The sequence below is a fragment of the Trachemys scripta genome, chromosome 6 (assembly GCF_013100865.1).
Source record: "Trachemys scripta elegans isolate TJP31775 chromosome 6, CAS_Tse_1.0, whole genome shotgun sequence".
Lineage (NCBI taxonomy): Eukaryota > Metazoa > Chordata > Testudines > Emydidae > Trachemys > Trachemys scripta.
In genome coordinates, this window is record NC_048303.1 from 38759117 (window position 1) to 38778625 (window position 19509).

The 19509-nt window shown below is 40.9% G+C and overlaps 1 protein-coding gene across 6 annotated transcripts in view; it reads left to right on the top strand.

Moving 5' to 3' along the window:
• Positions 1-19509, top strand: part of ERBIN (erbb2 interacting protein) — a 244021-nt gene that overhangs the window by 188398 nt on the left and 36114 nt on the right. For all 6 annotated transcript variants that reach the window (XM_034773471.1, XM_034773472.1, XM_034773470.1 and 3 more), the window contains 5 exons: positions 601-700; positions 4211-4332; positions 4951-5121; positions 5977-6159; positions 15907-16021. In XM_034773471.1, coding sequence (XP_034629362.1) covers positions 601-700; positions 4211-4332; positions 4951-5121; positions 5977-6159; positions 15907-16021 — 691 coding nt within the window. The remainder of the gene's footprint in view (positions 1-600; positions 701-4210; positions 4333-4950; positions 5122-5976; positions 6160-15906; positions 16022-19509) is intronic.

The window sequence follows — 19509 nt, forward strand, 5'->3', positions numbered from 1 at the left end:
TAGATAACACTCTCTCTTCTCTTTGAGTCAGTACTGAACCAGTGCCCAGGTTGGTGTTAAGGGGTACTATGCTGCTAGAAATACATTATTTCAGCTGCGATATAAAACAGAGGTAGCAGCCACACTGGTAATTTCAGGATCCTTCACATTTTTTGTAAGGCAGGGCACTGAACCTATTGTCCTGATCAAATTTTAGTTTAGAAAATTGTTCTGTTCTATGCACTTCCCTGCAGTTTCAAATAGATAATTTACACTCCAGATGTAGAATATTTTGGGACTATGAAATGTCCTAGAATGAAACGGAATACTTTGTCATGTATCCATATCCATCCATTTTATACATCTCTAATAGACTATTATAGAGTGTTTGTTTATAGAATTCCCACACTATTGTTATTAAATATGTACTTCTTTGCTATAACTTTGTTTTGTATAACTTGTAAAAATCCTTCAGAGAAGAATACGTGGGAATTTATGCCAGATAGATCAGTCTTCAAAATCTAATCTGCATTCGGTCGATAAGCAGCAGGGATTTCAATGTTGAGATCCTATTTGAATATTACACATGTATATTCTCATAGTATTTTTTTCTTTTCTCAGTCTAAACCGCTCATCCCCCTTCAAAAAGAAGTCGACCCTGAAACACAGAAAACAGTGCTTACTAATTACATGTTCCCCCAGCAACCAAGGAGTGAAGATGGTAGGAATTGATTCTTTTTGTCAAAAATGCTGACCAGTGAAAGTAAAAATTGAAAGAGTTCAGAGAACATGATTTTCAATATATAAAACTTTTTAGATCTAAAAACAAGAACAACTTGATGAAAATTTGTCTGAAAAATGTGAACAATAACTTCTCAGAGGTAGAACTGAGCGAGTCCAGGGATTATTAAAGGGGAGGCGAGAGAGTGTGCGTGTGTGACAGAGAGAGAAATAGAGGTCAGGACTGGCAGTGCCTTCTATTATTATGTTTGCCTGACTCATCCCATTATAAGAGATATTGTTTTCAGTTGCTTATAATTTTGCCAAAGATTAACCTTTTGGGCTGGAAATTGCTCTGCCTGGTGTCTGCCTCAGACTGACTTTTTTTGAAAGTTTGATCCAGAATGGTTTGGCCATTTCCAAGAATGAGGTTAGGGAAAAATATATTGTTTTGCCATACTGGAAAAAAAAAATTCTTAAAGCCATTTCATTGAGAAGCTCTAGCATGTCCATGATTTGGCACAGGAACTTGAAAGTTGGTGGGGGTCCATGGGTGGCCTTTGTTTCAGGGACGTGCTGTTGCTGTCCCCATGAAAAAAACACCCAGATTTGGCTAAGTTGAAAGCCTTTGCAAAATCTAAGTTGCACCTGGTAGGTAGACAAGTTAGAACTTTGCAGATAGAATTTCCAAAGATTCTGTCCACACTGAGCATGCAGCAGCTCCTATGTGTGACCAAACTCTTCATGTGCCATTGCCATAGAATAACTGAGCATGCCCAAGCCCAGAGATATAGGAGCTCAGCAGAGTTGCTGCTCTGATCCAGGTGGAGGTGGGAAGAGAGTTGGACTTAGGGAGTGTGGAGAATAGGGCTGGTTGGGCAAGGAGACTAACTGGGAAGAGACATGTGAGGAATGGAGACAAGGACTGGCTAGGTGACAAGAATGTGTCTGGAATGAGGAGCCAGGGGTGAGGAAGAAATGGCACAGGTACAAGTTGGAGGGGTCAGGGCAGAAGAAGGTACACTTGTTGGAGGACAAGCAGAAGGATACCTGGCCACTTCAGAGCTTGGAATGAAATCCTAGACTCCCTTTTTCTCACCATTCATCTGCTGTCAGCAAATATCTCTGAAACCTACTGGCAAAGTGTCTCATCCCCCACTAGTGTTAGTCCACAATGAGGATGACAACCCACTTCCGTTATCAGTTATTTCTTCAGCTCAAGTGGCAGAGTTCTGTGCAGTGAATGTAAAAGTTCCAACTCTGCTGATGAACCATGTGGTTATCAACATGATGCCACATGATGGGGAATTTCTGATTTTTTTTTTTTAATTTGCTTTTTCTGAGAATCCAGGAAATTACCCACATGCAAAAAGTTAAAGTAACGTTATTAAGGTTGTGAAATCAAGTACTCGGAAGTTGGGAAATGTCAGAATTGCGTGACCCTTGTAACCTTGTGACTTCACAACCTTAATTATGTTCTTTTAACATATATTCTGATCCCAAATTGTGAGAGTATTATCACAAAAAGGGTGAGGGGTCGTTCCGACCCCATATAAGGAAGCAGAAAAGAGGAGTAGGTGCTCTTCCTCCACTCCAAAGCAGTCACAAAGGAGAAAAGTCACCATCCCAAAACCAGGTTTCAAAAAGAACTATAAATTGAATCCTTTATTTGTTTTTAGGTAGGAAAAACCTACATAGTAATGCACTCCAAATATAGATTAGTCAACTGAAATTTGTCTTCAAAGACGTCTTTTGCTGAAATGTCAACATTTGCCTTATTCATTCAATAAATATAATTTTAATCATCTTGACTATAACAGGATACATTTGGGGTTCATATAGTCTAGAAATTATTTTTCTATTGCAGCGGTTCTGAAACTTTAGCAACCTGAGGACCCCCATTTTGATTTTAAATTTTTCAGAGACACTCCCCCTCCAGGCTCCCCGCTCAGCTGTTGCCTCGCCCCCTTCCTGAAGGCCATGCCCTACCCCCTTCCCTCAGGCCACATCCCTGCTCCATCCCCCCTCCCTCAGTCGCTCGCTTTCCCCCACCCTCCCTCACTTTCACCAGGCAGGGGGTTGGGGTGCAGGTGGGGGTGTAGGCTCTGGGCTGGGAGTTTGGGTGAGGGTTGGGGTGAGGGGTGCAGGCTCTGGCTGGGAGTTTGGGCACTGGAGGGGGCTCAGGACTGGAGCAAGTGTGTTTGGTGCGGGAGGGAGTTTGGGTGTGGGAGGGGGTGAAGGCTCTGGGAGGGAGTTTGGGTTTGGGCTCTGGGCTGCGGAAGGGGGTTGGGGTGCAGGAAGGGGCGAGGGGACAGTACTTACCTCGGGCAGCTCCCGAAAGCGACCAGCACATCCCTCTGGCAGTGGCTCCAAGGCAGGGGACCAGGGTTTCTCCACGCACTGCCCCTAGCCTGCAGGCACCACCCCCACAGCTCCCATTGGCCAGAGTTCCCGGCCAATGGGAGCTGCGGAGTGGCACTCAGGCTGCGGGCAGCACATGGAGACGCCCTGCCTTCCGGGCCACAGGGACGGGCTGGCTGCTTCTAGGAGCAGCGTGGACCCAGGATCCCCACTCCTCCCCCTCCCTCTCAGCGCCTCCTTCACGCCGGGGAACAACTGTTCCCCGGCGTGAAGGAGGCGCTGGAAGGGAAGGAGAAGAGTTGAGCGAGGGTGGGGGGAGGAGATGATCAGCGGGGCCTGCAGACCCCCTGGGGTTCTCAGGGGTCCACAGACCCCAGTTTGAGAAACAATGTTCTATTGCAAGTATAGGAATGTTGAAAAGCAGCTGTTTATGTGAGCAACCTCTTCATTGCTAATGTGATATATAGGAATGCAGGGGATTTTTGTAGTAAAATTTGACAGATTAATACAGAACCAATTTATGTTGTGTCTATCATGAACATACATGCTGCAGTAAATGGTGACAACAAGGTAATCTATCCAACGCCATATCTAAGAAATAGTTTGTAAAACTGTAATTATCATAATTCCTGCTTAACCATGGGCCTATCTTAATGTTTTTAGTGGGTTTTTTTGTTATTTTTAAGGCTCAGTAGTAGTAGTAATAGTAGTATGGATATTTGGAAGTCTGGCATATTTGTAGGTAAGACTTCCTTTAGTGGAAATATGTAAATCTTAGTGAAATGAAGTTGAGTGTTGCCATATCAGCCTTTATTAGACATATCAGAAAAGCAGCCTGCATAATTGGTTACAGTTGGCAAGCTCAGCTCAGGAGAGTTCCTTTGGTGAGAATACTTGAAAACTGAAATACAGCTTTGCAGAGGATTTTTTTCTGTAGATTGCAGCTGAAGTCACTATTAATAGAAAACGGGCAGGTTCTCAATGCATGAGCTGCAGCATAGCTTTAATTTCTGGTACTTTTTGGTTCTTTACCTTCTCAAGCACAGATATAAATACAAACCCCACCTAATAAAGGGAATGAAAAAGAAATGGTTTCTAATAATTTCATGTGTCCTGTATTTATTGGAATTGTGGTTTGTTTGTTTTTTAGTTCTGTTCATATCTGATAATGAAAGTTTCAATCCCTCTTTGTGGGAGGAGCAGAGAAAACAGCGTGCTCAGGTGGCATTTGAATGTGATGAAGATAAAGATGAAAGGGAGGCACCACCCAGGGTCAGTATTGCCAACTCCATTTTGAATTCCTAATTCTTCCCCTTTACTCTTGCTAATGGCGATCAACCTCTATCTGCACTGATTAGTAGCTGCAGAATTAAAAAGCGTAAAACCTATTTTCTTTTCATCCCTCATATTTTTTAAATTACCCAAGGGAGAAATCTTTTTGATCAGCGGGTGTCTCCTTTGCCTGGCCATTTAGGATATGTTATTAAAATGGAGCACATGTTATTAAATTGTGAACTGGTTTAAGGCAATACTTTTTTTCTGGGATACTACTGAACTATGATGCTTTGGAAAAAATTGAAGATAGTAGTTGAGAAGAATCATTGGCATCTCACAGCGATTAAGGACTGTATTTTGAGTTTTCTATAAATATATGTCAAGGAGAAACTGCAACCACTTTAATGGGAAAGGATGGGGCATGCATTAGACAACAAACTGTTTTCTAGGACTAGCTAATTTAGCCTCAGCTCCCATAGGTTTATCCAGGTATAATTCAAATGGCAAAATAGATACGCAGGGTTTGTTCTGTTAATTCCTTCTTGTCAAATTCGTATTTGATTGAATATTCATGTTTTAAGTTGTTTTGTTGCTCTTATTTTCTTTGTTTCACAGGAGGGTAATTTGAAGAGATATCCAACGCCATATCCTGATGAACTAAAGAATATGGTCAAAACAGTTCAAACGATAGTACACAGACTAAAAGATGAAGAAACCACTGAAGATGGTGGCAAAGAGTCAAAGAGAGAAGGCCAGCAAGTTTCAGTAAAAGATGTGGGTGTAAAGGTTAGAATCAATATCCTTCTTCCAGTTTTGACAGCTATCCCAAAGATCTGAAGTATGATATTGCATAACAATATATTGATTTATTCCTTCTAATTCAATCTCTTTTTTTTTAAATATTTCAGTGAGGAAAAAAATGTCAAAGATCATGACCTGTGTATTCAGTACTTTAAAAGAGACAGTTATAAATAACTGCTTTGTGTTAGTAATAGTTGCTGCCCTCTGAATGACTCTGCTTAGGAAGCAACCCGAGTGACTCGCTCCTGAGGCCAGTATAAATCAGACATATCACAAAAGTAGCTTGTTCGATCTTCCAAAAGATGCATCTCCATCACCTTTAAGCATCCCTTATTTGCTGACTCTCAAATTGGAAATCAGAATGATCACAAAGGACTCTGCTTTTCTCCCATCTGACCAGAGGGTTTATAGGAAAAGCTGAAAAAGGCAGCAGTGGTGAAGCATCTAGAGGATCCTTCACTGGCTGAAACATGTTGATTCTGCTTGGTGGTAAGGTGGGAGAACAGTGCTGACAACTGCTCACTTCTCTCATTGTCAGTCCATCTGTGTGTGTTTTGTTGTTTTTGATTGTATTCACTTGTCTGCCATTCTAATAGGAATGTATTGGATAAAATAGGCCTTAGGAAAAAAAGGTTTATAATCAGCTGTTTTAATAATCTGAAAGGTTTTTTCTCTCCAATTTTGCTTCACAGTCAAAATTATTTTTGAAGTTGTCTGTTTTATGTCATTGCATGGTTTCCCCAAAATATAAAATATTAGCTCTAATTATAAAATATTAATAATTATGAACCTTTGCAGGGTGGTTCTCCAGTAATCTTTTTTTTTTTTAAACTACTCTAGACTTCAGAAATTGCTTCAGCAAAGAGCAAAACAGAAGACAGAGAGAACTATATGATGGAAAACTGCGTGCAGAAGCCCACTGAACCAGAAGCTGAGCACAGCACTGGAAATTCACAGATGACTGCACATGTTAAAACCTTAGAGAACACGAAAATAATTGTCAACCATGAAGATACGCTTGAGGTATGGCAGTGTGATGAACACCATGGCAGTAAAAGAATTGCGTTCGTGTCGGATTGAATCTGCTATTCTGAAAGATAGCAATGAAAAATTATGTTGACAATAGCAGAAATGCCCATCCCGTTAGCATTGCGAGCATTTGGGAAGTAAGTATGGTTATAAACAAAGTAATGCAATGTTTTTCTCACTTCAAATTATTTTGAAATAAGTTTTTATCTGCATTTATTTGGAGATACAGACTGAAATATATGTGGATTAAACCCCCCCCCCCACTAAAAACACTGATAAATGTGTGGTCTAGAGGGTGTTCATGTTGGTACTGATTTTCTGCTTCCCCTTAACTGTATCTCCCTTTTTGTTGCATAGGTAGTTGTGGCCACAGCTGTCATTTAGATATCCAAGTATCTGATTTGTGGGAGCAGTCTGAAACTTAGACTTTCAAGTGACTTAAATTGTCCCTACACATTTTAAATGTAAAAAGGAGACATGTTTTCAAAAATCTGTCTCGCTGTGATTAATAGAGACATCTATAGTAAAGGAGGTTTGAATTTAATTTAGCTGTTGTGAGTTTATAAACCTGCCGGCTTTTGTTTAAGCTTCAGGCAGAGATCTTGAATTCCTGTAATCTTTGTATTTGGTGTATATGAGTCCCTCATCTCTTTCTACATAGAGACATGACATAAACCAGGTGAACTCACCAGTGAACAAAATTACTTCAAATCACAATTTTTAAACTGTATTTTTTCATAGATTAAGTGCAGTTATGTGTGTTCATTAAATAATGAACAATATATATATTGCACATTCTCCGAAGCCACCCTTTGGAATCATGGACAGCTATATCTCCTTTCCCAGTAGCATATTCTTAGTTCTGACAAGCCACTGCAAATGTTTCTGAAAAATGTTATTTCTGACATTTTAAAAAAAAAAAATTGTTTTTTTTTGTTTTTTTTTGTTTTGTTTTGTTTTTAATAATTGCACAGCAACTTTCCAAAGCCAGCAGTATACCAATAAGTGAAGGAGATGGCAGGATCCAGTTGATCAGACACCAGAAAAAAATTCCTTCCTTTCAGTTGGTAACGAGGGTTATTCTCAATAGTGATGCCCACACACAGTGCTTGTTGTGCCTTGGAGAAGGGCACGTTGAAGAAAGGTGCTCCACCTGCAAATTGTTCAAGAAAAAAACAGAAGTGGATGAGGGACTTGCTCCTTGAGCAGGTCATGAGGCCTGTTTCAGCACTTGAGACCTCTGCAGATCATCCTGTTCCTCAGACATCTTCAAAGCTGGAGCAAGCCGATGTTCCTCAGCCAGATGCTGCTGCCTCCCCCAGGAAGAAGAGATAATGTCCAAAACAATAATCTCTCAAAATGGATTGCAGCCACTTCAGAATTTGGGGAGATTAATCTTCCTCTTCCAGGAGGAGTGAAGATTCTTCCGGTACACAAGATGGAGCTGAGCCGTCTGCTCACTCTCTGAGGCGACATGTGGCCGCTGTAGTATTGACTCCTGTACCAGCTGTGAGATGCCCATTGAGTCTGGTACCAATGACATTGCACACCATTGATATACTAAGCAGCGTAATACCTGCTTGGCCTCACAGTTCCTGATACCCCAATTATTCAAGAGCATTCTGCTGCCAGGACTACTGTGCGGTCCTCAGCATGACCTGCACTGGTTGCAGACTCGTCTCAATCGTCTCTTTTAGCACTGTCTAAGACTCAGAGTGGGCAGTTGAGATTGGCCTCTTTATCAGTATCGAGGGGCTGTCAGCACTGTTACTATCTTCAGTACCAACAATGACTGTGGTGCAGACTACATTTGCAGGTTCAGTACTGACCCATGCTTTGGTACCATCTTCTGTTTTCGTACCAAGTGGAAATGCAATGCTCCTACCAATCCTTAAGGCATCAACTTCTCTACTTGTCTCAGTACTGATGTAGTCAGTGTATTGGGCTTCAGTCAAGGCTGAATGTTTGCTCTCTTCTGTTGCCTTCTGATAACTGGGGGTGTTTGTTGAGGTTGAGCTCAGTGACATTTATCAGAGGGGTAGCCGTGTTACTCTGGATCTGTAAAAAGAGACAGAGCCCTGTGGCACCTTATAGACTAACAGACGTATTGGAGCATAAACTTTCGTGGGTGAATACCCACTTCGTCAGATGCATTGTTCCTCTCTGCCTAGTCTTTTAGACACCATTCTCAAAGATTGTCAAGACCTCCTATGGATCACAGTTGGTACCAAGATCATCACCATTCCTACAATAGGGACGGGGCCTATTGGCCCAGTGCCTCCTGGCCACCAATGCCATTTCCCTATCCTCAGTGGCCTCTTTGGAATCTGTGGGATGTTCCTCAATCTGTAAAGTCCCAATCCTTGGCCCACTCCAGGGCAAGATTCACCCAGCCAGCTCATGGTATCCCTTCTTTAGCCACCTACATTGCAGACTGAGACAGAGGCTGCTTCCTCTGAGCAGGCTCAGCCTGAACCACTTGTACATGGAACTGTGCTGCTGCAGGGGAGGTTCTGGTGGCTCTGCTTCCCTCATCACCAAATGACTCTGCAGAACTGTATTTCTTCCTTTCTAGTGTCTCAGGATTTTAAGTTGCATGAAGAGCTCCTGAGACAAATGACTTCAGCCTTGGGTATTCAGGCTGAGTTTGTGCAGGAAAATACACACAAGTTAGTGGATATTCTTCAGTTCAGGGAGAGTAGCACTCCCTATAAATGAAGCACTATTAGAACCTGCTAAGACTTTGTGGCATACCTTCCTTCCTACAGTGAAGCATACCAACAAGCAATATTATGTTCCTATGCAGGGTTTTGAGAACTTCTATTGTGAGCCTGCTTCTAACTCTCTTGTTGTTGTAAGATCAGCTAATAAGAGATCACGGCAGGGAAGAGAGAAGTCCATGCCCAAGGCCAAAGGCTGGATCTCGTGGGGAGAAAATATATTTGACCTTTCACTGCAAATCAACAGGTGATGTTATCAAAATAATTTCGTGAATTGAGTGTGAGTAGCCAAATTCATGGATAAGTTGCCTGAATCCTCCAGTGAAGAGTGCAGGGCATTTATTGTGGAAGGTCATCTGGTTGTCTTTACAATCAGCACTGGATGTATAGTGTTCACAGCTTCCAGAGTCATGTCTTTATCTGCCACGATGAGAAGGGCCTTGTGGTTGCAGAACTCTGTCATAGGTCTTTTGTGCTCTGATGGACCTCCAGAGCTATCTTTCAATGGTTAACCATTTTGCCAGAGAACAAAAATTAAGATTTTACCTTCATTGAAGGACTCGTGAGCAGCTGTTTTCACTGGAGTTTCATACCACAGACACAAAAGTTGTCATTTTCCAGGTCAGCAGCAGCAGTACCACCTCAGCAGTATTTTGGGCAGACACCTTACCAGTTGAGGCAATAGGACTACTCCAGGAAGGGATATAAATTGCACAGGAGAAGGCCTTCTGGGTCCAAGTTTAACCAGCCAGCCTGTCCTCCCCTAGCTCTGGCAAGCAGCCATTTTGACTGTGAGATTGAGAGCATCATTCTAGCTGTGAACTTCCTGCTGTTCAGAGACAGGCTTTCTCATTTCCACAGTGCTTGGAAAGCTATAACCTCAGACAGATGGGTCCTAAGCATTGTGGGATTGGGTTATGCCATCTGTTTTCTGTCCATTACACCATCATGCTTCTCTATCCCATCACTTTTCAGGGACCCCTCTCACGAGTCACTGCTCCTATAGCAGGTCCAGAGTCTGTGACCTTTTGGGGGCTACAGAGAAAGTCCCCCTGCAGCATCAGAGAAAAGGATTCTACTCTCAGTATTTCCTGATTCCCAAGTCCAAGGGAGGAATGAGACCTATTCTGAATCTCCAGGGTCTCAATAGGCACATAAAATACATGAGATTCCACATGGTTATCCTAGCGTCTATCCTTCCTGTTTTGAATCATGACAACTAATATAAGAACATAAGAATGGCCATACTGGGTCAGACCAATGGTGCATCTAGACCAGTATCCTGTCGTCTGATAGTGGCCAATGCCAGTGCTTCAGAGGGAATGAACAGAATAGGCAATCATCGAGTGATCCATCCCCCGTCATCCACTCCTGGCTTCTGGCAAACATAGATTAGGGACACTTAGAGCATGGGATTGCATCCCTGACCATCTTGACTAATAGCAATTGATGGACCTATCTTCCATGAACTTAGCTAGTTCTTTTCTGAACCCAGTTATACTTTTGGCCTTCACAACATCCCCTGGCAATGACTTCCACAGGTTGACTGCATTATGTGAAGAAGTACTTCCTTTTGTTTGTTTTAAACCTGCTGCCTATTAATTTCATTTGGCGATCCCTGGCTCTTGTCTTATGGGAAGGAGTAAATAACACTTCCTTATTCACTTTCTCCACATTAGTCATGATTTTATAGACCCTTACCATATCCTCCTTTAGTCATCTCTTTTCTAAGCTGAAATGGCCCGTCTTCTTTAAATCTCTCCTCATGCAGAAGCTGTTCCATACCTTTAATCATTTTTGTTGCCCTTGTCTGTACATTTTCCAATTCTAGAATATCCTTTTTGAGATGGGGTGATCAAAACGGTACACAATATTCGAGGTGTAGGCATACCATGGATTTATTTAGCGGCATTATCATATTTTCTGTTTTATTATCTATCCCTTTCCTAATGGTTCCCAACATTTTGTTAGCTTCTTTTGGCTGCCGCTGCCCATTGAGTGGATGTTTTCAGAGAACTATCCACAATGAGTGGTAATAGCTATTTTAGAACGCATCATTTTGTATGTATAGTTGGGATTATGTTTTCCAATGTGCATTACTTTGCCTTTATCAACATTGAATTTCATCTGCCCTTTCGTTTCCCATTTATCAACTTTTTGTGAGATCCCTTTGTAACTCTTCACAGTCTGCTTTGGACTTAACTATCTTCAGTAGTTTTGTATTGTCTGCAAATTTTGCCACCTCATTGTTTACCCTTTTTTCTAGTTTGCTGCTCTTGATTTTCAAGATAACTATTTCCATGTAGCGGTTTTCCTGAGCCACGGGAAGTTTCTGAGATTTGTAGTCATAGGGCAGCATTATTAACCACAGTGCTCCCCTTTGGCCTTTCCTGAGCTTCTCAGGTTTTCACCAAATGCATGGCTGTAGTAGCTTCACATCTCAGGAAGAGAAGAATATGTGTCTTTCTCTGCCTGAACGATGGTTGGTGAGGCGCAAGTCCAGAGATTAACTCCTCGACCGTGTCTGGTTTACACTGTATCTCTTTGATCATCTGAATCTGATTGTAAACAAAGAAAAATCAACTTTAATACCAACACAAAAAATAGAGTTAACTGGGGCCCTACTAGATTCTACAAGTTTGAGGGTATTTCTGCTAAGTGAGCAATTTCAGACGATTCATTGTCTGTGGCTGTCCGTCCACTCTCACCTTTCCACTATAATTCATGTATGCCTGAAGTTGCTAGTTCATATGGCCACATGTAATTATGTAGTCCAGCATATGAGGTTGCATCTTTGTCCTCTTTAGGCCTGGTTCAAGTTCACATATTGCCAGAGTTGTGAGTCATTGGACTGCCTAGTGAAAATGCCACCACCTATTCTGCAGACATTTAAGTGGTGGATGGATCAAATCAATATTTGCTAAGATGTACCCTTCACCCGTCCTCCACAGACCATAACAGTAATGCCTCCACAGTAGGTTGAGGAGAATATCTTGGGACTTAGAAAGTTCAGCAACTGTGGACCGATCAGGAAGCTTCTCTTCATATCAGTGTCCTGGAGCTTCAAGCTATTTACAGTGTGTGCCAGGTCTTTCAGTTGCACATCAGAGGCACAGTGGTTCATATACTTACCCCTAACAGTACTGCAGTGTATTATGTGAACAAACTGGGTGGAGCCCACTAAAGTAGCTTTGTCAGGAGGCAGTCAAGTTTTAGCAGTTCTGTATCAGGGAGAATGCATCATGGTCTCACAATTCCGGGGGTGCGGAATTTCTTAGCCAATCACTTCAGCAGGATTTTCTCTCAGAATTATGAATGGTTTCTGAAGAACAGTGTGTTGAGGTCCATCTTCAGAGAACAAGGCATTCTGACTATTGACCTGTTGTCTTTCATTGCAAACAAGTGCCATCAGATTTGCTCCTGAGCACGCCTCAGTCCAGGTTTCTTTACAGATATCTTCTACTTGAGTTGGGGATCGGTGTTCTTGTATGTTGTCTTCCTACTCCCAGTCATCTCACAGGTCATTCTCAAATTTAAGTTGGATCATGCCAGATTGATTCTCATTGCACCAGCTTGACTGAGACAGGGTTAGTTCTCCAGCCTCCTCAGTTTATTGGCTTGACCTCCCATATCTCTTCCTCTTTATCCTGACCTATTGATCCAGCACCAGGGTCAGATTTGGCATCTAACACTGAGCAGTCTGGACCTTACAAAATAGCTGCATGGCTAGATGAAGAGGAGAAATTATGTTTAGAAGCTGTTTGACCAGTGTTACTTATTAGTAAGAAGCCCTCTGCTAAGGCTACTTATTTGGCCAAGTGGAAGCAATTTTCAGTTTGGTCGCTAGCTTGAGAAATTCAGCTAATGCTGGCCAGCTTTCAGGGCATTTTGGAATACCTGTTATACTTTGTCTTCTGGTTTGTTGCTCAGTTCATTGAGGATTCATTTAGCAGTGATCTCAGCATTTCATTTGCCCATCAAAAGGAAGTCAATTTTCTTGAACTTCATGGTAGTGAGATTTCTAAGAGAGTTATTCGTTTCCACCCACCTATGAAAGAAACGGTTCTCTGGTGGAACCTTAATACCGGCTTAGCTCCTCTTATGGGACCTCTACTCAAGTCCTTGGCAACCTGTTCTCTGTCCCTCCTATGCTAGAAGACAGCCTTCCTTCTTGTTATAACATCAGAGTAAGTGAGCTACAGGCCTTCATGGCTAAGCCTCTATATACACACTTTTTCATAGACAAAGTGGTGGCCCTACAGCCACATCAAACTTTTTGTTGAAAGTGCTTTCCTCTTACCCAAATGATTTATTTACCAGTGTTCTTTTCTAAACTGCACTCGAATGCTGATGAATAGCGACTTCACGTGGATGTGAGACAGTACTTTAGCATCTTACCCAGAGAGGGATAAAACTTTTCAAGCATCCCCTCATTTTTTTGTTTCCTATGAGGATCGAATGAAAGTTCAGGGGGTCTCTGCACAGGTGATTTGCAGGTGGATAGTTTCCTGCATTATGACACCATATGAAGTACCTCAGACAATGCCTCCACCGAGATTACGGGCTCATTCAGTGAGTTCCTAAGTAATGTTGATAGTATTCCTCAGTGATGTTTTGATATTAAACATTCGCAGGGCTGCTACCTGGTCTTCTGTATATACTTTTACCAAGTACTGTGCTGTTAACATTGCATCTAAGTCAGATGAAGACTTTGGGAAAGCAGACCTACAATCGTTGTTTAAGTAGATTCCAAGCCTCATCTCCTAAGATGACTGCATGCGAGTCTCCTGAGGGGAACACATGTCTGTAACCACTTGAAGGAAAAATGGTTATTTACCTATACTGTAATCGTTGTTGTTCAAGATGTGGGTTAAGCCATATTCCACGACCCACCTCCATCCCCTCTGCATCGGTGTCTCTGCTCTTCATGTTCGGTGCAAAGGAACTGAAGGGTTGGGATGGCACTGCCCTTAGCCCCTCCCCTGGCTATTTAAAGGCACAGGGCACAAGCACCACCCTGATGGGTACTGCTAAGCAAAGTTCTTTGCCTTTGGTGTACTGGGCATTTGCACACCTGAGTAGAATTACACGTCTGCAACCATATCTCAAAGAATAACAATTCTAGTACAGGTCAGTAACTGTTTTATCTGCTGCATTAAAATCTAGGGGAGAGTTATAGAGATAGTTAGAGTGAGCGACTGTCCCAATTACATTGAAACACATTTCTGTTTTTGGGAGTTAAGTTGTGTTTGCTGGTCCTCACAATAAGGCTGTGTCCTTCCTTACTGCAGCCAAAGACACTATGGAATAGAGTTATCAGTCAGTCTGCATCATGGAAGAAGAGCCCCCTGTAGCTCCTACCAGAAGTCCTGCAGCTGAAATATCCTGAAACTCCTAGCAGGAAGAAATCTGTATAAAAAAATGTTAAACTTGCAGGTTTCCATTTCCAGTCTCCCTACTAGAAGGATTTTGCAGTATTTTTAAGAGGAAACAGACTTCCCTGAAAGAATCATCTACTTCATGGAAGGAGATTTCTTTTTTTTTTCTTAAAGAGCAAACTGATAGCAAAATAAAGAAGTGACTAAGAAAGAATTATGATGCTCAGCTGCATCTGGGCAAGCTGCTATGGTCTTTAATACCTTCACCAGAGCTCTTTTAGCTTGGTGTGATTAAATAAAAGACAAGCTGACATCTGCCTGGCACAAAATCAGTCAAGCTGGAACTTTATTTGTTTAATCTCCTTGGGTAAAGTTAAATGTTGTTCTGCTATAAGTCCCTTGGTTTCAAATATACTTTTTAAAAGTTTCTCTGGATGTATCTCTGGAAAGTGGATGCTTGCGCAACTGATATTACCCCCTCAAAGTTTACAGGCATCAATCAAGCTAGCTGCTCAGTGATCGGCTAGAGAAGGAGGTAGCCAAACAACACAAAAGGAAAAACATATATTACCTTCTGATCATCTCACCCTGCTCTCCTCCTGTTCCAGCTCTTCACATCTGAAAGAGGTTGAATTTTCAGCTTCTCACACTGAACCCTGACCAAAAGAAGCAGAAAACGTTTTCCCTTGAGTATTCAGCCTTAAAACCTAGATTCAGACTTCAAACTTTCTAGCAAATACCTGCCCTCTGAATATGAATCTGAATTCAGTTTACTGCTGCTCCACACTTTATTTGAGATTATTATTAGATCATAATAGAAGTGCCCAGAAAAAGGGGAGAGACTGAGGGCTGGTCCACACTAACCCCCACTTCGAACTAAGATACGCAACTTCAGCTACGTGAATAACGTATCTTAGTTCGAACTTACCGCGGGTCCACACCCGGCAGGCAGGCTCCCCCGTCGACTCCGCGTACTCCTTTCACGGAGCAGGAGTACCGGCGTTGACGGCGAGCGCTTCCGGGATCGATTTATCGCGTCTAGACAAGGCGCGATAAATCGATCCCAGAAGATGGATTGCTTACCGCCAGACCTGGAAGTAAGTATAGACGAACCCTAAGCTATCAGACTCTGAAATTCTGCAAAATATCCAAAGACTTAGCTAGTTTCTGTTCCTCAAAGTGATGCCAAAATAGCATCACTTTTTGCCTCAGGATTAACTAGATTGCAAAATGGAGGGCACTCTCAGGTTGGAGGTTGAGCCCCTGCAGCCTTCCTATAGGCTTTCCTTACCACACTTTGTTTTGCTAGAGCTGCTGTTTTAGATTTTCCAAAGTCACTTATGATTTTGAATATCTGTGTTTTTGGGTGCCAACTTGAGACACCTCAAGTGGCCTGATTTTTTTTTTTTTTTTTTTTAGAAAGGGCTGCTCATCTGCCCTGGTGTTTCAAGTTCGGCAAACAAAAGAGGTATCCAAATCATTAGCAACTTTTGGAAACTTATCTACGATATAAGCATTCATTAGGGCTATTTGTAATATCTGGGCTTTCTGTAGGGTGGCAATTTTTATAGCATTCGTTTAACTTTTTAAAGCAACCCACTACAGATTTACAGCATAAACGCTATTTGTTTTTCCTTTGGCAGGAGTCAGAAGAACTTTCTTCTGATGAAGAGATGAAAATGGCAGAAATGCGCCCACCGCTGATAGAAACTTCCATTAACCAACCAAAAGTAGTAGCACTTAGCAATAATAAAAAAGGTTAGATAACAAAACACACAAAATCAAGAGTACTGTGATATGGTTCTGAGGATTGTTCATTTCTCTATTATTGAGTAAATACCTAGGTATGGCAGAATTTGAGCTTTATTTTTTTGTAAATTTGGTAGTTAATAGTGATTTATTTTTAACGTCCTTTCTCCCCAATTTTTATAGATTCAAAAAAATAAATACATTTCACAGTTTCACAGCAGGAGGCACCCTGTGTTGTCATAGGACTGTGTCAGCAGGGCTGCAGAGCGCTCTCTACATGGCTGGGATACAGGGGCCCTGTGGGTGCAAAGTGTGGGGGAAGCTGCACTCCCTGATAGCTATCAATGGATAATTTTTTTCCATTGATATCTGTGTGTCAGGTAAAATCAACGTTTACTGATGACTACCAATTTAAATTGAATCCTGCCAAGCCTATAAATATCCCATTTTTGTGGAATAAATGAAAATTTAAACTGCAGAAAAATGGAATTTGTCAAGTGCCTCTTTGCCATTCCAGACTGGTGCTCGTAAATCCAAAGCCACTTAGTTCTCTCTTCCTTTCCAGAGGAAACTTTGTATTATGAAATTTGTTAGAAGAACCAGAATTGGTTTTCTGGAGGATTTCTAGCCAGAGCAACCGTTTTGTCAGAAGTGTAAGGGCTAGTCCAGATTTCTGGGGCACAAATTTTAAAGGTTAGGAAAGAGATGGCTCTTTGCCCATTTTGTATATTCTCCTATGTTGCCCAGTCCAGTACCTTTCAGAGCAAGAAGGACTCTGGACACACTATATAAAGGGATAAGGGTTAATAAGATCTTATGGATCTGTAGGGCTTTGCCCTGCTTTGGACCCACATAACATTCATTCACTTGCTTGCGGAAGAAGTGTGAGAAAGGGAGATGATCTTGACAGTTAGCAAAGCCTTCTCTGAGATCTGATGTCTGGTTAATAAAATGAGCCAAAAGCTCTTTCTTTGTCCCAGGAGCCAGAGGCCAGGTTGGCAAATTAATTCCTGCTGGTGCCTGAGTTAGTCTCTTGGAGCCAAATTTTCAAAGTTAGGCAAGGTGAATTGTATATGTACATTTGCCTGTCTAATTTATGTGTATGAAACCTGACTTGCTTATGCACATGGCTAGTTTGGTGCCTAGTAGGCCATGCATATAGATGATTTGTACTATCTCATCAGGTATTTGTATGCATAGGTTAGGCAAGAGCAAATGTGTGCAAGAATACATGCCTTACTTAGGTCTTCATGAAAATACTACGGAGTTCTGTTTCTGGATTATGGTTAGGCATAAAAACATTGTTGATCTTCTCTTGCTATATTTATAAAACTGATTCTTCAGAACATAACAGTATTTAGAGCACATTCAAAGGTTTTTCAAAGATTCATTTTCTTCCAGAATATTTTGTTTAATACATAGCTGTGTTATAACTATATACAGTACATTATTGTTTATCCAGATGACTGGGGGACATATACAACTTTTGGATAACTTGGCATTCAGATAAACTGAAGTGCTATTTTGAGCTGCAGTTTCATTGATACAGAAATATGGGGAAAGAAGGGAGTAATGCTGATGTTTGCTTAATACTTTGTACTTTATTAAAGAGTAGAAAAAAATTTTGTTGAGTTTATTAAAACCCCAGATTGTATTAAAACCATTGTGGGACATAATTTAAAGTATTTGTCTATTTAAAAAAAAAACCTGACTAATCACCGTCAGTGATGAAGGCTATTGAGAAGTTATTAGTGTAAATAATTTGAACAACTGTATTGTCAAGCCTAAACTAAATAAAAGTATTGTCAGTGTTAGGCCTCAAACTTCCAGAAGCTTCAAAAAGCAAGCTTTGCAAAATTAGGCTAAAACCTGTGGTCAAAAAACACTGCAACCAAACAACGCTTTATGCTAACTCCTATGTGGTAAAATAAGGCCTTCAGGCATAGCTTATAAAACCACATTACTCACAGTCAAAACAACGGGCTATATGGAAATAAGTTATCTCCTTGTGCTAACTTATAAAACTAAAACAACAATTAAATATCAAAGTAAACACAACCACCACAGTAAACAATTGGCCTACCCTAATTGGTTGGTCTGTTTTAAAATACGGCCAACAAATAAAATAAAAAGTATGAAGGCACAAAACTGTGCGTGTGTGTTTTGGTAAACCCAGCCAACATCCCCGAACAAAAGGAACGTGCACTTCTCAACCGTCTGTACCTGGCCAATGCAAAAAGTGGCCGACTAAAGGGTAACGTATTTTCAAACAAATGCGGGGTAGGGTTATAAAGTAAAAAAAAGTCTGGTCGCTCAAACTAATTTAATCTCAAGTTGTGTTAACACTACAGTATTAAAAATGGTAGTGTCGGAATAATTTAATCTCCAGTTGTATCAATACTGCAGTATTAAAAGTAGTATTAAAAGCTCAATAATAGTATTACATTGTTTAAAAATAGTAGTAAGTTGTTAATCAAGATATAATATCTTTACTTGTACTTGTGCTTACTAAGGGCAAAAACAGTACATGTAAAGTTAGTAGTTAATAAGTAATAATACCTTTGCATGTGCTTGTACCTGTCATCAGTATAAATTGCCATTTATATTCAATACTAATGCATAATATTACATTCCCTTATAGTAGTAAGTAACTAATGCATAATATTACCTGTACTTGTGCTTGTCTTCAGTATAACTTGCCATTTATATTAATCCTTTTTCATTGCTGGTCTTTAATTTTTCTTTTCCTATTCTGTCTGTGTTGCATTTATAGCCGTAAGTCATTAAAAACCTTTCTTAAAAAATAATCAGTAATTTTCATTTTTCTTATACAGGCACTATTCAACCTCATTACCTCTGTGGTGGGTGGTGGAAAGTAGCAATCATCCAGGGCCCAATTAGGGTCCTAATGCGTGTCCCCCTCCCTTTATCTCCACAATTAGCAGATGATTTACATAGGGCTACATGAGGGGCACACTGGATTCAATTAAATGGAATTATACCATAAGGTTAGCAAGTAGCAACTTTGTGTACTGCTACATTACTATTTGTCTCACATTCGAAGCTGAACACTTTACTTGGAAAAAAGCTAATAAAGTTTGTGCAATATAAGCACTTGAAGGGGGTCTAAAAACAGAAACATGTGAAACATAATTTGATTGATGGCCTTTGGAAAAGATGATATAGTGTAACGTTGGTACCTGGCCAATAAACCTTACAAAGAGCAACAAGTTGAATTTCAGTAGTGGACGAGTACTGGCTGCACTTAACCAGCTGTTCCTTAAACAGGAACCATTGCTGACAAAAACAGAAATTCTGTCAAATTGTATGAAGCAAAACTGAACTTTGCAAAGGCAATTTATCAATGTTTATAATAATAATATTAATAATTATTGATAGTGTTAGTGTATGAAGAAATTATACTTTCTTTTTCTAGTAATAAGCATTACGTGAATATTTGTTGACTTTATAGAGGATCAATATGTGCATGACTAAAC